Genomic DNA, 19,328 nt, shown 5'->3' on the forward strand with positions numbered 1-19,328 from the left:
TGGGAACCAGTGTTCAGATATCTTTTAATGATCCTTTCATTGCTTGTTCTTTTACTTGTCTGGCCCTGTGTGGTTAAAATTTGGGGCAAACGACGGATAAGTCAGGAAGAGATGGAAGTGCAAACCCATAACTTCCAACACTAACTTTGGGCCTGTTACAAAAGGAAAAACAATATTGCTTTCATTTTTTTTTGTTTTTCCTTGCTTTAAGCAGATGAACATTTTAGGGAATTAAAAAGTCAATTTCCTTTGTATTGGATAATTGTTTATTTAGTGACTTTTAAATGGTAATAAAATATGTATCTTAAAATTTATGATAGCTCGGTAGGTGGGACTTCAGTACTTTGTTTTAAACTATTTCAACATAGTTCGTAGTTAATGACTGGTTTACAGCTGGATGTTATGTTTATTGCAAGTGGTATCAATCATTCATTTTGTTAATCAGTAAATGTATAATTGTGGCTGCAAGTAGAGAAAAGAGGAACTGTGTTATATTAGTCCTTGAAGTGGGCAAGTATAATGAATGTTGCTGTGTACATTCAGATTTTAATTAAGTCGGTAGTAACAGTTAGAAGATGAAGAGGCATGCTGCGTGTAACAGCAAAGTCAGTGTTTGTGCAGGGTGGCCCTGGTAGATTGTATGGCAGGGTGTTGAGGTCCCTTTTCAGAGAATTTGTATCTAAACCTCAGCCCTGAATAGCAGCCCGACGCCACATCTCATCTGTGGGTAAGCTTCATTGCTACTGGGTGGCTAGATGAAGCACCCCATCTCGCGAGGGACGGAGGTGGGAAAGAAAAAAGAGTAGGACCTGTTCAGAACTTCCTGCAGAGTTTGGAGATTGATGTAGATGGTTTGCTAGACGGCAGGAATTAACAAAAAGATGGGGGTCACAATTGAAGTGTAGAATCTTGTAGATCTCAGTATGTGACCAGCCCTGTTCTGGAGCAGCACTCTTGCTGTCAGACAGTTTCACAGCAGTGTTGAAATGTGGACTTGCAGTTCAAGGATGGAGAGCAATGGCCAGAGGGAACAGTGGGCCTCTACAAGGGAGAAATGCGTGGGGTGGAGGGGTGCTGCAGAATTCAATCTTAATTTTAAATGATTGAGAGCAGTGGAGCTTCAGCCACAACTTCCAGCCCTTCATTGTATAATGGTTAGTGCCTGAAGGTTTTTTTGTCATTCCATGCACAAATCATTTGAGATCTTTCTTCCCACACTTCTACTGCTCATTCAAACACCAAAAAATACACTGGTTAACCCGCTTATTTTAAACAGATTAACGATGTGTTAAAATAGCACTCTGAGGAATTTTACAGGAATGAACTAACCACTGTGCTATTAGAGGTAATGAAAGCCCTTTTTTCCACTGTACTTTAAATGACTGAAATTTGAAAAATATACATTTTAAAACAATAATTGAGATGCTTTTGATCACCTTATAATTCTTCACCAATTTCTAACTGTTTACTAAGCGTTTTCCTGATACATAAATGTTTAACAAACACCTCAATGCCAATGCACTCTGAGGCTTGTGGGGGAACTTTCTGTTGGTAACAAGTTTAAAAAATGACTAAACTGCCTCCGCAGGATGTCCCATCAAATTAGGTGTTCGCCTAAGGCTCAATAGTAACAGCACTTCAATGTTTGGAACATTTCTGAGAGACAAACTAAGACACTGCAAGTCCCTTTCCTTCCTGATCATAGTAGGTACAGCACAGGAGGAGGCCATTCGGCCCATCGTGCCTGTACTGGCTCTTTGAAAGAGGTAATCATTTAGTCCCATTCCCCTGCTCTTTCCCCATAACCCTGTACATTTTTCCCCTTCAAGTATTTATCCAATTCCCTTTTGAAAGTTACTATTGAATCTGCTTCCACCACCCTTTCTGGAAGTGCATTCCAGATCATAACAACTCGCTGCGTAAAAAAATGTTTCCTCATGTCGCTTCTGGCTCTTTTGCCGATCACTTTAAATCTGTGTCGTCTGGTTACTGACCCTTCTGCCACTGGAAAGAATTTCTCCTTATTTACTCTGTCAAAACCGTTCATGATTTTGAATACCTCTATCCAATCTCCCCTTAACCTTCTCTGTTCTAAGCAGAACAACCCCAGCTTCTCCAGTCTCTCCATGTAACTGAAGCTCCTCATCCCTGGCACCATTATACTAAATCTCTTCTGTACCCTTGACATCCTTCCTAAAGTGTGGTGCCCAGAATTGAACACAATACACCAGCTGAGGCCTAAATCCCAATGGAAATTTTCCTTGGGGCAGGAGAGTTAGAAAATTATCTGTCCTAATGAGCTCACACTTCCAGCAACTTTCAGGGCACAACATTTTTGAGCTGAAGGTTGCAGCAAATTCCAGCCCGTTACCTTTCACATCAGTGATAGATGCATTCATATTTGCTGATATTCTGTTAATAGAGTTGGATGGGGGTCATTATCAGTAGCAATCAAATTGAGTCATTCTAATGATAAAGGTGTTTTGATTCTAGCCGTGATGACCCAGCTTTTAAAAGGTTTACCTGGTGTTCTGCTGAGTGATACAAACCAAGAAAATCGCGGGTACAATACACAGTCAGTGCTGAGTTAGCTGATCTCAGCTGGGATATAATAATTTTCCTCAGTCCCCCAGGGCTAGGGAAGGAAACATCAGTCGAGGGTTCCTACTCTGGATATCTTGCCCATTGACCGCCACTGGATATCCGTTAAGAACAGGATCGAGCTTTGCTATGACGTCCTCCACAGTCAAATAATCTGCTGACAATCATGTCTTAGATTGAACGTTCAGGTTGGGGGGAGTAGGCTCGGCCTGTGGAACTGTACCTCAGCAAGAGTCAACACCTGAATTTTGTGGCCCTGATGGGTCTGTTCTCCGATTTAAGGTTTATCCATAAATGAAGGTTATACAAGTGAATCCAGCAGTATTAACAGCATTTTTTGTACTTGTTCTTACAATGTGGGCAACACTCACAATGCTGCATTTATTGGCTATCCCTACTTGCCCTGAGAAGGTGGCAGTGGGCCTTTTCCTTGAACCGCTGCGGTCCTTATGGAGACAGTGCTCCAATGATGGTGTTGGATAGGGAATACCAGGATATTGATCCAGAAACGATAAAGGAAAAGCAATATCCGTCCAAGTCAGGATGATGTGTGACATGGAGAACGATTCGGAGGTGATGATGTTCCTACAACCTTACCGCTCTTGTCCTTCTCGGTTGGAGGGGAGAGAGGTGTTCTTGAAGTAACCATGGTGAATTGCTGCTGTGATTTCTTTAAATAGTACACACTGCAGCCACAGTACAAGTCCCAGAACAAGCCTCTAACATCATGAGGCAGGTTGTAAGCTGGAGGGTTAGGAGGAGGAAAAAAAAAATTATTATCCAGATGAAATGACTTTGACTTTGAGGATAGTTTTACCAGATAGGGAAGTGCGAAATGACTCTGGAATGTGCTATCTCGGAGTCTGCCAAATAGCATGTTACAGCAAGACGTGCAGTGTGGCAAGAATCTAACTGAGACAAAAGTTATAAAACTAGATAGTATGGCTTTCTTTTATACTCAACCTTTTTCTGTGGTATTGTTACTAATCTTGGGCAAACGTCAATTTACAATGTAATTTGATGGGCTATGTAATGAACATTATCACTTACATACAATAACAAGAATATATTTCACAGAGGCTATCTCCACACTTGATCCGTACAGCCATCCGCCCTCATGTTTAATATGTAACTGCACAGTCCAGTGTGATATTGTGCCTTACGTATCAGGGAGGTCCTAGTTTCAATTCCTGGTCAATTCGTTGATTTCAGCTAGTCTTGGGTGGGTCAAATATAGCGGTGCTACAATTGGCCCCAGAATTTCTAGGGAGGGGAAGAAAATCAGCTGGGAGATTACCGCTCCTGACCATGATCTTAGTGAAGTCAGGATCAGACTTCACTTTAATGCCCCACATGATCAAATAATCTGCTGACACTCAAAGTCGAGGCTCATGCATGAAGTGTGGCCACTTGGGTGAAACACTGGAGAGCAGCCAGTAGTCATAGGATCATACCACAAACAGAAGTCAATGCTTTCAGTAGAGGAGAAGACAAAACTAGAGCTGAAAAAAGTGTAAAATAAAACAAAATGCCACACAAGAAAGAATGAGATGTCACTTTTATCAAGTGCCTGGGAATGACCACAAGATTGTTACTCCAACCCACCCATCCAACTTTACCGGGAACTATCAGTCTTGGTTTGCTTTCTTCAGCCAAAGTCCAGCCAGTGCCTGCTCACGATCAAATGTACCCTGATCTGAGAATGTGCTATCAGGTGTAGTGTAATTGGAGAGAGTGACCCATAAGGCAAGTGGGTGTTTATACAGGTACATGGGACCCAATATTGAAGCTATTAGCTCTAGCATTGTAATTGGCAGGTCTACAGAAGGATCTACAAGCTTCCATTTAGAAAGAGGGAGGAAGGAAAGAAGGAACCGGGAAAACAAAAGGAAAACTAGCATGGAACAGAAACAGAGAAGTACAGAGCATGAGATAAAGTAGAGTGATCAGATTTTGGTTCGGGGTAGGAGGGGAGGTGAACATAATGAACAGTCTGAGGCAGGTGAAACGCAAGTTGAATTGAAGAAAACACATGGACACAATGTTTGATGAAAGGTTGTATGAGTTTAATTATTATAACTTATTTTTGCTAAAAGAATTTTACATAGCTTCTCTGCAATGAATTCAGTCCATGCATAACAATTTGTAGAGTAGGAAGGGAAAGAAATACTCTAACCCATTCTTTCCCAGGACTCAAAACTGTGGAATTCCATTCCTCCTTCAGCCTGTCCTTACTCCTATAGTCCATAAGCCTTCAAAATTAAGCTTGGCATTGCCTAACCCTTACTTCTGGATATACTCATCATCTCAGTGTTTCTCAACGACAGTGATCTGCATGGTGGGCCTTAGAGGAGTAAAGTTGGAAGAGAAGCTCCAGCTTCAGGAGAATACTAGCCAGCCATTCTCTATTAGTTCTTGATAATGGAATGGAATAACACACCGGGTGGCTGTATTGGGCAAGGCCTTGGGTAGTAGAAGCACCAATTGGATGATGTGATAAATAAATACTGCAGTTGCCTTCAGAGTGACCTTATTTGAACTGTCTGGTAAAGACAGCAACTCAGACACTGCAATATGCTTTGAAACTGGCTGGTCTCCAGGAACATTGGAGCAGGACAATTTCTAATCACTTCTCTGGAAAAGCCATTTCTGAAACCACAAGCAGTCACTTCTTCCGCAAGTGCTGATGGATGCATTCCTTCAGTCAAGGGTCATCCATGATAAACTATTTCTTCATTTCTTTTCATCTTTTGTTAGACCGTTTTTTTTCAACAATTTTTTTTTCATTCCCCCGCCCCACCCCTCTCACTCAGGAGGATAATACCAGGGATGAAAAACTATAGTTATGAGGAGGGACTTGGGATAATCGGGCAATTTCCACTAGAGCAGAAAAGTCTAAGATATTAATTGAGGTTTTTTAAATTATGAAGAGCTTTGACAGGGTGAAAGGCTACTTTATTTGTTTGAGAAGTCAGCGATGAAGGGTTATTGATTTAAAATTGTCACCGAGTGAGGAGAGAAGTTAGGAGACATTTCTTTCCTCAGAGTTGTCACAGCTTGGAAGGCTTTGCCACAGGGCTTATTGAGGCAAGTGGCCATTTCATTTTTTAAAGCCAAAACTGGATCAACATTTGAAGCAATGGAAGAAAACAGGAAAAAGTGAGATTAGTTTTGGATTTCTCTGGCAAAGAGCCGGCAATATCAAGGGTCAAATGTCATCGATCTGTGCTGCAAACTTCTTTGGTTCCTACCCCAACACCCGGGTCCCTTTCTGGGTTCTGCACCCTTTAGCATCTCTGCCAAAGCCAGGATTGTTCTCTGACTATATATGCTGTGCTTTTATGCATCCCTTCACTCACCTGACGAAGGAGCAAAGCTCCGAAAGCTTGTGATTTCAAATAAAGCTGTTGGACTATAAACTGGTGTTGTGCGACTCCTTACATTTGTCCACCCCAGTCCATCACCGGCATCTCCACATCAAGGATATATCCTGTGGCTGGGAGCTACTTAGATTAACTTGCTCCTTCACCTCTCCCTTTCTCTCCCACTTTTTGGGAAGTGCCTGGCCTCCATTTGGCAGCCTCCTCCCAGCTCTCCATCCCTGGATGCTCCCAGTGAGATTGGGAATTAAAAGCTTGCAAATTTAATGACCTTTATTGGCAAATTTTCTCTCTCCTTTGCGGCTGTGTTTAAACTCAGGCCACGTAGAATTTTGTAGTCCACCATTTCACTACCATGTCACACATTATATAATTGGACTCACAGTTATGGAATGTGATTGCAATGAGACAATAGTCTATGCTCATCCAATTAGCACTCTGGCTATCAACTCTCCTGCCAGTGGAAATAGTTTTTCCCTATCTACTCTACCAAAACCCTTCATAATTTTGAACACCTCTATTAAATCTCCCCTTAGTAATAGCAGTAGAGGGTACTACAATTGGCTTCAGCAACTTTGGTCTATGGAGGTGAAAAATCAGCCAGTGTTCCCGTACTCAATTACTACCGAGTGACTCCTGCTAGAAAGCGCATACATGTGGGCATTAGATAAGGATACAGTTGCGCTCACCCCGATGCATTCTGTGGTGGAATAGCCTGCCAGGACTCACTGCCGGGGTTTACACCCCCAGTTTGGAAACCACGACCTTCGGGAGAGGAAGGGAGAACATTTTAAAACAATTATGCTTTTGCTTATTTCACGGTAACAATTGGAGTCCAGTGCCAGTTTGCCTTTGTTCTCACTGATATTTATAAGTGATTCTCATGCTGCACCACTGACTCTAGGCTCCATACTAATCATTTCATTTAATCTTTTCCAGGTGACCACTGTATTTTTGGACATGTTCTTGGAAGTTTGGTACGTATCCTGATGAAGCTGCAGTCCTCTTCATGATTGAATGTGAAAACTGGATGTGTTTGGTTTAAACATGTGCGCCGGTCATTTCCAAGGGGATTCCCCGATCTCCTGCTGTAACCTGGGCAGATGATCAGTGGTAACTCTGGGAAAATGGCAGAAATGGTCATTTATGGCGGTTTCTCTGGGGTTTCTACTGAAGTTACAGCAGGAGATCGAGGAACCCCTGTGGAAATTCTACCCTCTATTCTTTAAAGGATACAAGAATTTTGAAAGGCTTTTAAGACCTAATAAGCTTACCCTTTTTGATTGATTTCAATCCCACTTAGCCACCTTCTCACCATATAGGATAATCTGTTGACACTCACTGTGTGGGCTCATGTGAAGAATGACCATGTTAGTAAGGTTCCAAAAGGCTGCTAGCTATATCCAGAACTGAGACTGTGCCTTTAGGAAAGGGAGCTGAGAAAACTGGGAAAATATATCATACAACTTGATCGATTTCTTTGTTGAAGTAACGGAGAGGGTTGATGAGGGTAGTGCAGTTGATGCTGTGTATATGGACTTTCAAAAGGCATTTGATAAATTGCCACATAATAGACTTGTTAGCAAAATTAAAGCCCATGGGATTAAAGGGACAGTGGCAGCGTGGATACAAAATTGGCTAGGGGACAGAAAGCAGAGAGTAGTTTTTCATACTGGAGGGAAGTATACAATGGAAGTATACGGGGGTTAGTATTAGGACCACTGCTCTTTTGATATATATTAATGATCTGGACTTGGGTATACAGGGTATAATTTCAAAGTTTGCAGATGACATGAAACTCGGAAATGTAGTAAACAATGTGGAGGATAGTAACAGACTTCAGGAGGACATAGAAAGACTGGTGAAATGGGCAGACACATGGCAGATGACATTTAACACAGAGAAGTGTGAAGTGAAACATTTTGGTAGGAAGAATGAGGAGAGGCAATATAAACTAAATGGTACAATTTTAAAAGTGGTACAGGAACAGAGAGACCTGGGGCTTCACATACACAAATCTTTGAAGGTGGCAAGACAAGTTGAAAAGGCTGTTAAAAAAGCATAAGGGATCCTGGGCTTTAAAAATAGAGGCATAGAGTACAAAAGCAATGAAGTTATGCTAAACTTTTATAAAACACTGGTTAGGCCTCAGCTGGAGTATTGTGTTCAATTCTGGGCACCACACTTTAGGAACGATGTCAAGGCCTTATAGAGGGTGCAGAAGAGATTTACTAGAATGGTGCCAGGGTTGAGGGACTTCAGTTATGTGGGGAGATTGGAGAAGCTGGGGTTGTTCTCCTTAGAGCAGAGAAGGTTAAGGGGAGAATTGATCGAGGTGTTCAAAATCACGAACGGTTTTAACGGAGTAAATAAGGAGAAGCTCTTTCCAGTGGCAGAAATTTCGGTTACCAGAGGGCACAAATTTAAGGTGATCGGCAAAAGATCCAGAGGCGACATGAGGAAACATTTTTTTATGCAACGAGTTGTGATGATCTGGAATGCACTGCCTGAAAGGGTGGTGGAAGCAGATTCTCAATAGTAACTTTCAAAAGGGAATTGGACAAATACTTGAAGGGGAAAAATGTACAGGGCTATGGGGAAAGAGCAGGGGAATGGGGCTAATTGGCTAGCTCTTTCAAAGAGCCGGCACAGGCACGATGGGCCGAAAGGCCTCCTGCTGTGCTGTACCTACTATGATATTACAGTGTGGCCTCGAGATGAGGGTTAGATATGAAGTCGATTTCCTGTGAGGTTGCACAGGGAAGTCAAGTCCAAGTGTAGTTATCAGGTGGAGCGGGATAAATAAAGCGGGTCAAAACCCTGGAACTCCCCAACTATAGGCAGTGTGGGAGATCCTTCACCACATGGACTGCAGTGGTTCAAGAAGGCGGCTCATCACCACCTTCTCAAGGGCAATAAATGCTGGCCTTGACAGTGACGCCCGCATCCCCTGAATGAATAAAAAAAAATTTGACCAGGGTGTACAGACTTATTTCAGTCACCATTTGAAGTCATACATTCTGTCATTATTTTTATATTTCCTATGTCCATGGAATAAGAATTATAATGGAAACTACCTATGTGGAGTGGAGAGCGAATGGCACTGAGGAGATGGGGAAAGATAAGGGGGAAAAGGGATGCAGAATGATATGGGAGAGGGGCGGAGATAAGGACTGGGGATGGGGGAAGGGAGAGAGGGATGGGGAGATAGGAGGAGAGAGGGAATTGGAGGAGGGGAGGGGATGGGGAAGAGGGCATTGTAGGTTGAAAGGGAAATGATGAGTGGGGAAAGGGAGGAAGAGAGGGGAGGATGGGGACAGGGGGAATGTTATGGCCAGGGGAAACAGAAGCGTGAGGGAGGAGAATGAGACATGATACTCTGTAAAAAGCCGGAGGTAGAGAAAAAATGATTTAAAAGGAACAAATAAAAGATTAGTTTAGCAAAATCTTAAAATTTTATATATTTAAACATTTTTAGGTAATCTTGTCCCAGATTTAGTCATTTAAAACTCTGCTTACCCGACAACAAAAAATGAGTTGAAGGGAAAAAAAAACTTGAAATTGTTCAGAGCTGCTCCCCTCCGCCACTGTAACCTCACCAGGTTTGGGTGGACTGGGAAATTGTTCAGAGCTGCTCCCCTCCGCCACTGTAACCTCACCAGGTTTGGGTGGACTGGGAAATTGTTCAGAGCTGCTCCCCTCCGCCACTGTAACCTCACCAGGTTTGGGTGGACTGGGAACTGCTCCGAGGAAATTGCAGGCGTTGGTCTCGTGAGTGATGTTTACACAGGCAAAACACACCAAGCCTGATTTTAAGTTGTTGTTTTGCTGGGTGGGAACAGGGGGATACTCCTCAGTGATGATCATCCAACTGCCTGACAAATCCACATTGCCTCTTTCAGTAATTTGAGCTCTCACACCCACAGTCTTCAATCTGAATTCTCATTCATATTCACATAATGTACATATTTTTAGAAACAAGTTTCGCTATTTTCAATGCATTTTGTTAACCATCATCTTTTAGGGAAAATTCATTGTTTACTTTATTAAAACCTAAAGATTAATGTGACATTCTTGGGTGTGTTTCGATTAGGAAAATGTTTCAATTGTTTAAAAGTTTCCTAAGCTAATCTTGCAGGACTGGGGAAGTTTTGAAAATTTTATTCCGTTTATTTGTTAGTTAGTTTTTGTTAATTTAGCACTGTCCAGGTAAAATCTCACTACATTCACATCAGAGCATATAATCCTGTAACGTGTTGCTGGTTCATAATAGGTTTTGAGTCAGACCTGGCAGTCTGCTCCTAGGCCACTGCCCACGCAACTTTTGAGATGGCTACTTGGAGGAGCGTGATAGTAGCCTGGGCATTCCTCAGCCACTGATTTCTTCCTCAGTCCCTGAGAGGGGGTAGTGCCAAGTGACTGCTTTAGGTGATACAACTAAAACTGATAGGACACCGTCTCGGTCACAAGTTGAACTATCACCACATATCTCATGAGGTTATTTGTCCTCCGACTCCATGTGCTCTGACCTTAGTCATGAGTCTACTATGCATTACCTTATCAAAGGCCTTTTGAAAGTCCATGTATATTACATCCACTGCATTACCCTTGTCTACTCTTTCTGTTACTTCTTCAAAGAATTCAATAAGATTGGTCAAGCATAATCTTCCCTTTTGACTATTCTTTACTATGTTTTCAGTTTCTAGATGTTGATCTATTACATCTTTGTAAGATGTAATAGATGTAAGATTCCACTATCTTTCCTACCACCGACGTTAAGCAAACTGGTCTATAGTTCCCTGGATTTAGTCTAGCCTCCTTTTTGAACATAGGAATAACATTAATTCTCTGGCACTATTTCCTTTTCTATTACATTTTTTATATATATGTATATAAATATACACTAGTGCCTCGGCTATCTCTTCCTTAGCTTCTCTGAGTATGCTCGTATGTAATCTATCCAGACCTGGGGCTTTATCCTCTCTAAGTTTGTCTAGTTTATCAATTACCTCCCCCCTTTCTATCTTAAATGTCTTGATATCCTTTTTGATCTCTTCTTCTAATATCACGTCCAGCTTGTAAGTCTTCCTGGTAAAAACAGAGGTAAAGCCATTTCACTGTCATTAGCAGTGATTATATCTTGTGCATCCCTTAGTGGCCCTATCTCTATCTTAATTTTCCTTTTGTTATTTATGTGTCAATACCATGTCTATACTACTTTACTATTTCTTTTTGTATTCTTTGATAATTCATTTCTTTTCACTTCAATCATCTTGTTAATTTTTTTCTAATCTTATCTGCGTTCTTTTCCAATAAACCTTTCTTTCTCACTGATGCGTGTGGTTCCAAAGGTGGGTGTTTCGTTGTTTCTGCTGCTGGCCCTTTAACATTAGGTCACATGACATTATGCTCACTTCGCCACCTACAGGTGCAATACCTTTAGACTGTTGACACCACTCATGATTTTTAACAACTGTTTGGGGCTTAATTTCCTCGCACAAAGGAATTTTATGAACGTGCATTAATGAGGCTGAACCCCCTGTGCGTTGGAGGGTGTAATACAATCTCGGGATCTAAAGGCTACTTAAACCATTTGAGTTTCTCCTTTACGATTTCATTAGTACTCAAAAAGATTATACTGCAACACTCTCAATCCTCTTAGGTTTTAATTTTTTTTTACCACATTTCATTGCAATCACTCCATTTTCCTTCTAGTTCTTCTGCTGATCTGAGATTCAGCATGGCACTGTGTGATGAGGAGAAATTATTCAGACAGAAGAGGAGAGAAGAAGTCTTGGAAGGAATTACGAAGCTCTTGGGCCCAAAGAATTCCATGCATGCACCACAATCAATCCGGGAGGTAAAGTCTCAGCATGTGATGAACTCTGTTTAGTATTGGGAAATTCATCTGCACTGGGGATACTAAGGCTGGGAATTGGCACCCATTATGGAGAATGGGGGTGGGGTTATCAAACTGGTGATGGGATGGGTAAATTTTATTGCCTGTACAGATCTGTGTTCCAGTGTGCTTCAGAATTACAAGTCACATTGAGTGGAGCCTGTCAGCAGCATCCTATTCCAGGCTACTGGTCCATGAGGATTCTTAAAAAAAAGACTTGCACTTTTCACAATCTTAGGATGTCCCAAAGCACTTTACAGCCAATTTCAAAATATAGTCACTGTTGTAATGTAGCCAATTTGCACACAGCAAGCTCCCTTAAACAGCAATGAAATAAATGACCGGATAATCTTTTTAGTGATGTTGGTTGAGAGATAAATGTTGGCCAGGACACTAGGAGAACTCCCATGCTTCAATAGTGCTGTGGAATCTTTTACATCCACCTGAAAGGGCAGACAGGGCCTTAGTTTAACATCTCATCTGAAGGACAGCAGCTCTGACAGTGTAGCACTCCCTCTAGGTACTGTCAGCCTGGGGCTACCACTGGGCCATGGCTGACACTTATGCTATGCTTTGACTCTCACAGACCTGAGGTACTGAGGTTTTAGTTGAATCTTTTGCCCCAGCACCTCCTTATTCAAATACCCCCATAAAAATAACACAGAATTGAACATTAAATCACAAGTGGAATAACCAGTATTCAATCACAAAATAAAACTCACCTGGTTACTGATGTACAGTGGTTTCATTATATATTTAAAGTAGGTTCTGTTTTGTAAGATAACATTCTAGAATTATACCCAGTACTACTCCGGTGTGAGAATGTCTGGTTTGTATCGACACATAATTATTGTAAATGATCTCATGTCTATACTGAGATCATTTACAATAATTCATGATCATTCTGTGTTGAATACCTTTTGGACAGTGCACTCATGGAGAGGGTGGATGTTAAAATGCCAGGCGGGAAGGCCAACAGGTGACATTGTTTATTGTAGATTGGAGATCCGATAAGTGGTACACAATGGGGTCAGTACATCCGATATGGCTCCAGTGCCCAACTATGTGGAAATATTTCTAGATTGGCCCTGGCATGCAAGATATCCGGAAGTAAGTTTACCGGACAGTTGTAATTATTTGGAGCATGGAATTTGCAGGGTTTACACTGACCATTACAGGTTGAATTTCAGTCCTGTCAGGACCTCCTCCATTGTCAATCAAACTAGAGGTATATGTGTGTGAGACAGAGTCAGTGTAAGTGGGTTTACCAAGAAGCCCTTACTGTGGTATTTATTTGAGCAGTGCCAGTATTCATGTGCCCTTAACGTTATTGAAGTTTCTCGGTTGTATTTCAGGTGCCAACAATAGCTATTCTAGGTTCAGGAGGAGGCTTTAGAGCGATGGTAGGGTTTTCTGGTGTTACGAAGGCGTTGGTGGAGTCTGGAGTTTTCGACTGTGCAACCTATATCGCCGGACTCTCTGGTTCCACTTGGTAAGTTCCACATCAAGAGATCTTTCTTTGACATTGTCCCATATGTAAAAATGCATTGTTTGAACTGTTAGAAATAACAAGACCCTCCCAGTGGCTGAGTGGATAAATGCAGCTTCCAGTGTGATTTTAGGCTGTACAGATCCAAAAGACTCTAGGTTTGATCACTTCTCTACGCTGAGTTTGCTGATCTGAGTAGGGACATTGATGAAAGACAGTACTGTAGGCCTTAATGTCAATAAGCTAAGAAGGGGAATAAAATCGCCCCTCTTAATCACAATTCTGTCATCTCTGCTGGAAATTTTCATGTGTGGATTCTGTCGGGCTCAGCTGTGATGGCCATCACAGCCAAAAAGCCTATTAACACTCACCATCTAGGGTCATGCATGAAGAATGGCCACTGGGCAAAATACCAAAGAGATGATGGCACCCATGGGACTATACCAAGCTATACAGGCCAGGGATTAATTTTGGGACATTCTGGTGCCCGTTGGCACTTGTATATTTTGGAAGACCCACACAAGCACTGCTGGGGTTATCAAAGTGCAGGTCTTGGGCTTTTCAACCTGGATAGGAGGTATCTGAGAGGTGATCTTATAGACCTACATAAAATGTGATGGCAGAGGTTTCCAAACTAATTTTGCTGAACCCACCTTCGGAGAGTCATGTCCCATGCACACCCCATTCTTTCTAAGAAACAGTATTTTTGCATAATTAATGTTAATGTAGTTATAGCTGGTAACCCAGAACACAACAGCAATTTTGTCACTTTAGCTGTTTTAATTCTGCTCCCTTACACTTTTGAATTTTAATATGAATTCTAATGATATGATTGGACCTCACTGGAAATTCCCCGGATCTGTTCCAAGATCCGGAGCTTCAGGAATGCGTAAGTATGTTATGGCTCGCTGTCACATCATGTTGGCTATTTATGACAAGGAGTGTTGGGAACTATTTCCATTTGGTTCTTTGGGATGGATGGGGACAGAGAGACGGTTGCCACTTTGCAGTGTGCCAGTGGTGGAAGGGAGGGAATATGGCAGCACTGAAAGGGTTTTGCGTTCTTCTCTTGTTAACACATCTCTCGTTCTCAATCAGGTACATGTCAACATTGTATTCCCACCCTGACTTTCCAAGCAAAGGACCTGGTGAGATCAACAAAGAACTGATGGAAAGTGTCAGCTATAGTCCGATGTTCCTGCTGACCCCTCAGAGGGTCAGACGATACATCGAAGCGCTGTGGAAAAAGAAGAGCTCAGGGCAGCCAGTCACCTTTACCGATGTGTTTGGGATGCTCATCGGCGAAACACTGATTCAAAATGTAAGTTGAGAATATTTCCTATTTTGCAATTATTGGATCACACAGCTGTACACAGGATGCGCGCTGACGATTGCAGTGGAATTTCTGGAGTGAAACAGAAGCTACAGAATTGTTTTAATTTAGTCAGAGCACACTGATGTTTCAACAGTCCTGAATAGTAAACCAGACACCAGCAGAATACAAGAGGTTATTCTTCTAAAGAAGATCCCAAATCTAAGGCCTTTCCCAAGACTGGAATAAATCCCATTCCCATTTATTAAACTTAAACTTTACAAATTAAAACATTAAGAATGAATTGCTAAACCTTTGTGTTATCACATGTGTATATCATAGCAAAACAAGTCACATGTGCTGAGTGAGAAGTTTTTTTGCTTTTGTACATTTCTGTATTCTGCTGTGATTGTTAAAAACTCGACATCGTATATTAAACAGGAGGGAGCTGGCCCTCTAAGACAGAGTTGCTGGGTTTGAGAAATGAATCTCGGATGAGATGACTCTGGTAGGGAGACGGCCGTAACTGCACCAGCTCCTCCTCCTCACTCGATTCAAAATATTCATACCAGATGCTGAGCGTGCCGTTAGCTCCCCTTGCTGGGAGACGTGAAATAGCTGAATTATGTAAGATCTTCATAAGCTCTGGTGTGGGCAATAATAAAGTTATAATACAAAATTACACATGGGAGCACCAAATGGTGGATAGTGCACTGAGTTTTAAAAATATATGTATATCTGTGGGCAATCGATCTTTTGCACTAAGATTGTGAGAAGAGTCCCAGGTCTGAGAATCATGTGAATCAGATTGGAAACGATAGAGCAATGCTGAGGTTAAATGACACTGAGCATCAAAAGGGCAGAGCAGTCCTGAGTGAAACAGACACAGATCTGAGGATGATTTTAGCTCGGAGCCGGGAACCCAACACATCAGTAGATATTCACATGGGGAACCCGGAAGCCAAATAAGTGCGTCACAATCTGCGATCGCAATTCAATTGAACTTAAATATTTGTACTTACGAGCTACCCACGCTCCAGGCAGTGAGATTTCCAGGCTGGCTGCCTGTTGGAAGGGAAAGGAACCACAAATCAGAGAGGGGGGGAAGGAGGGAGAGAGAGATCATGGGCCATGAAACAAATTGGAGGCAGGTGGGGAGCTTGGGGGATGTAATACACAAAATTAAATACCTCAACTATTTCAGTAAGGTACATTGCCCCTTTATGTATCAGCCTGCCAGCTTTAAGTGGAGGCGGAACTTCCGGGTGTATGTTGTGCTCATGCATCCAAACGCACCTGGGTCAAACCCAGAAGTGGGCGTGTTGGAGCCGGGTGCAGTCCCACTCCAGAAAGCTATTATTTTAACCTCCCATCTGCCCCCTACCCGCCTGTTATTGGGTGTCCTTAACACAAGCAGTGCTCAGTTTAACAGCAACTTGGTGTCTTTGGGGGAGGAGAGGTGAAGGAACAACCAACAAAGACAAGGAAGCCTAACATAGGCAATGATTATACATTGATACGGATACCATCTGTACCCTTTCATCAGTAAATCTTCAGCAAAGTAATTTGCCCAGCAATCAGAACTTGCTAAAGAAAATGGAAGTATTTTATGCTATCTGACTTGCACAATTACCAGAAACTATTTGTGTAGATGTTAATGACAAAATGTGTGTAATTTTGAAATACGCACATAGATCTGAGCAATCCATGAGACAGAAGGTAAATCGAGGATAGTGAATAGTTGAGGCCCCAGTACAGATCCTTGTGGGACACCACTAGTCACTTCCTTCCAATTCGAGTACCATTATCCCTACTCTCTGTCTTCTACCGCCTAACCAATCTCTTAACCAGGTCAATAATTTGCCTTCAATTCCATGAGCTTTAGCTAACAGTCTCTTACGTGAATCCTTATCAAGTGCCTTCTAGAAGTCCATATAAACTACAACCATAGACATCCCCCTGTCTACTACTTTAGTTATTTCCCCCAAAAAATCAATTAGGTTTGTTAAACATGACCTACTCTTTACAAATCCATGTTGGCTTTCTCTAATCAGCTCAAATTTCTCCAAGTGCTCAGTCACACTGTCCTTAATTATAGATTCCAATAACTCCACCCTAACTCGCCGGCTTCCGAGTTTCCCAGGGACCCACCTCTATGCGTGCAGGCGACCCGAAACCTGAAGTCCCGCCGGCAATTAAAGCCGGTGGGATGACAGTTAAAGAGCCAAATGTACCTCAGTGAAGTACTTAAAGCTCTTTACCTGTGACAGATGAAATGATTAGAAAGATTTTTAACTTACCTGGGCGGCTTGCCCACCGCTTCTGATTCACACCTGGTGAAGGGCCGGATCAGGGACAAAGAAACTAAATAAATTAAATTAAAAAAAAACATGCAATGAAGTGAAAACACTAAATGCACCTGCTCCGATGTCCGATGTCTCCTGCTCCAATGTCCCCCTCTTCACCCTCCCGATCTTCCCCTCTCCTCCCCGATCTTCCCCTCTCCCCCCCTCCGATCTTCCCCTCTCCTCCCCGATCTTCCCCTCTCCTCCCCGATCTTCCCCTCTCCTCCCCGATCTTCCCCTCTCCTCCCCGATCTTCCCCTCTCCTCCCCGATCTTCCCCTCTCCTCCCCGATCTTCCCCTCTCCTCCCCGATCTTCCCCTCTCCTCCCCGATCTTCCCCTCTCCCCCCCCCCCCGATCTTCCCCTCTCCTCCTTGATCTTCCCCTCTCCCCCCCTCCGATCTTCCCCTCTCCTCCCCGATCTTCCCCTCTCCCCCCCTCCGATCTTCCCCTCTCCTCCCCGATCTTCCCCTCTCCTCCCCGATCTTCCCCTCTCCTCCCCGATCTTCCCCTCTCCTCCCCGATCTTCCCCTCTCCTCCCCGATCTTCCCCTCTCCTCCCCGATCTTCCCCTCTCCCCCCCTCCGATCTTCCCCTCTTTCCCTCCCCCCCCAATCTTCCCCTCTTCCCCCGATCTTCCCCTCTCCTCCCCCCCCCGGTCTTCCAGTCCAGCACCTGATGACGTCTGGCTCTCTCTCTTTCCCGCCCAGTTAAGCAGGCTACAAAAACAAACAACTTGGACCCTCCTGGTCCAGTCCATAACTTGCAGTGTTACTATTCTGTTTTGCAATCGAACCCATAAAGTTAATCTCTTTCCCCCCCCACCCCCACCATATAGCAAATGTAATCAGAAAGTTTCTAAGCATTTTTCTCAATGTGTTTTATTGATACTAGAATTAAAATATTTATCCAGGAAGTACACAGATGAAGCACAACATCCTATTTCACAGCGAGATACAGTTTAAAGTGCAGTAGATACAGTCAAGTAATGGAGTGTGTTTATCCAAGTCTGTTATTCAGCTTCATACACAAGCAGAAAGCAGATTCATTTTTTTTCTCATTTTCTCCCCTTTCCTCTCCTTTTCTCTCCTGAAGACTCTCGCTGAGTAACAATTCCATATGTACAATCCAGCACCTCACCCGAGCCGTCATTCTTCATGCATGAGTTAAAACAGTAACAATTTGCGGACAGTGAGAAAAGCCCAAGTGTCTCAAGTAACTAAGACCTTTGACAGTAGGGAACAGTTTTATGGCTCTTCTTTGCATTGTCTCCAGCACTGAAATAGCCATTATTTGCTCATATATTTTCTTTGCGTTTTTGCTTTCCTCTGTCACTTGCCCCATATAACCTTCTGCAGTGGAGTAGAAGGTACAGGAGCTGCAGGCACATTCTGTGAATTAGCTGATGAGAGATAAATTGTCAGAAAAATTACTGACTGAGACTGAAAGTGATGGAAAATGAGTGAAAGACTGAAAGATGGATTGACAGAAATTAAACCTAACTGATGAAACCTCAGAACTTATCGTACTGCTCAGTTATTTGGACTTGAGGTGGAGAATGTGGCATTCAAACCATCGGTCAAGAGGGAATCCATTTTTAACTGTGCGAAGTACTTTGCTTGCTACTAATGTTTTAAAAATGTATTCTACTGTCTGGTGTATTGCAGAGAATGAACTTTAAGATGAGTGAGATGAAGGACAAAATAAATGCAGGCCATTGCCCCATGCCCTTGTTCACCTGTCTACACGTAAAACCTGATGTGTCTGAGCTCATGTTTGCAGGTGAGTCATGTTTTGTTTTGGAGAATTGTGGCTGAGTTATTCTAACAATTAGTGTCAGGAAATCAGTGCAGGGTTACACCTCAAAACCACCAAGGAGCTGGTTTTCACTCCCAGGCTCGGTTTTCAGGAGTATATTCCAATCTGTACTTCTTTGTCATTTGGAGTGCGTGTTTGTGTTGCTTCCTTTTATTTCTTTCCTTCTGGCTTTATTTTATTATTATTCCTTGTTTTTTTTTCTGTATTCATCTTTTCTATTTACCCACTTTCTCTGTTTAGAGACAAGGCCGTTGATTTGGGTGTCCATGGAAAAATGGAGAGAACCATGATCCCCAAAATGGCAAAACAAAAATCCCCAAATCCTATATAATAATACAATATGACTTCTTATTGCCCATAACGCTTTACATGAGCGGTGTCAGATTTACATGGTGATGCTCTCTATGCTAAACCAAAGAGGTACGGCCTCGAGCACCTCTGAAGAAACCTGAGTTCATCATCTCAGAGTACACTGCTAAGACACATT

The 19,328-nt window shown here is 42.6% G+C and overlaps 1 protein-coding gene across 1 annotated transcript in view; it reads left to right on the forward strand.

The window, feature by feature from the left end:
* The window catches only part of LOC137325397 (cytosolic phospholipase A2-like), a 150,737-nt gene that overhangs the window by 65,920 nt on the left and 65,489 nt on the right, over window positions 1-19,328 (forward strand). The window contains exons 6-10 of the mRNA XM_067990459.1: window positions 6,921-6,958; window positions 11,697-11,841; window positions 13,236-13,372; window positions 14,468-14,690; window positions 18,691-18,805. Of these exons, the coding sequence (XP_067846560.1) occupies window positions 6,921-6,958; window positions 11,697-11,841; window positions 13,236-13,372; window positions 14,468-14,690; window positions 18,691-18,805 (658 nt within the window). The remainder of the gene's footprint in view (window positions 1-6,920; window positions 6,959-11,696; window positions 11,842-13,235; window positions 13,373-14,467; window positions 14,691-18,690; window positions 18,806-19,328) is intronic.

Source organism: Heptranchias perlo, chromosome 9 (assembly GCF_035084215.1).
Source record: "Heptranchias perlo isolate sHepPer1 chromosome 9, sHepPer1.hap1, whole genome shotgun sequence".
Taxonomy (NCBI): Eukaryota; Metazoa; Chordata; class Chondrichthyes; order Hexanchiformes; family Hexanchidae; genus Heptranchias; species Heptranchias perlo.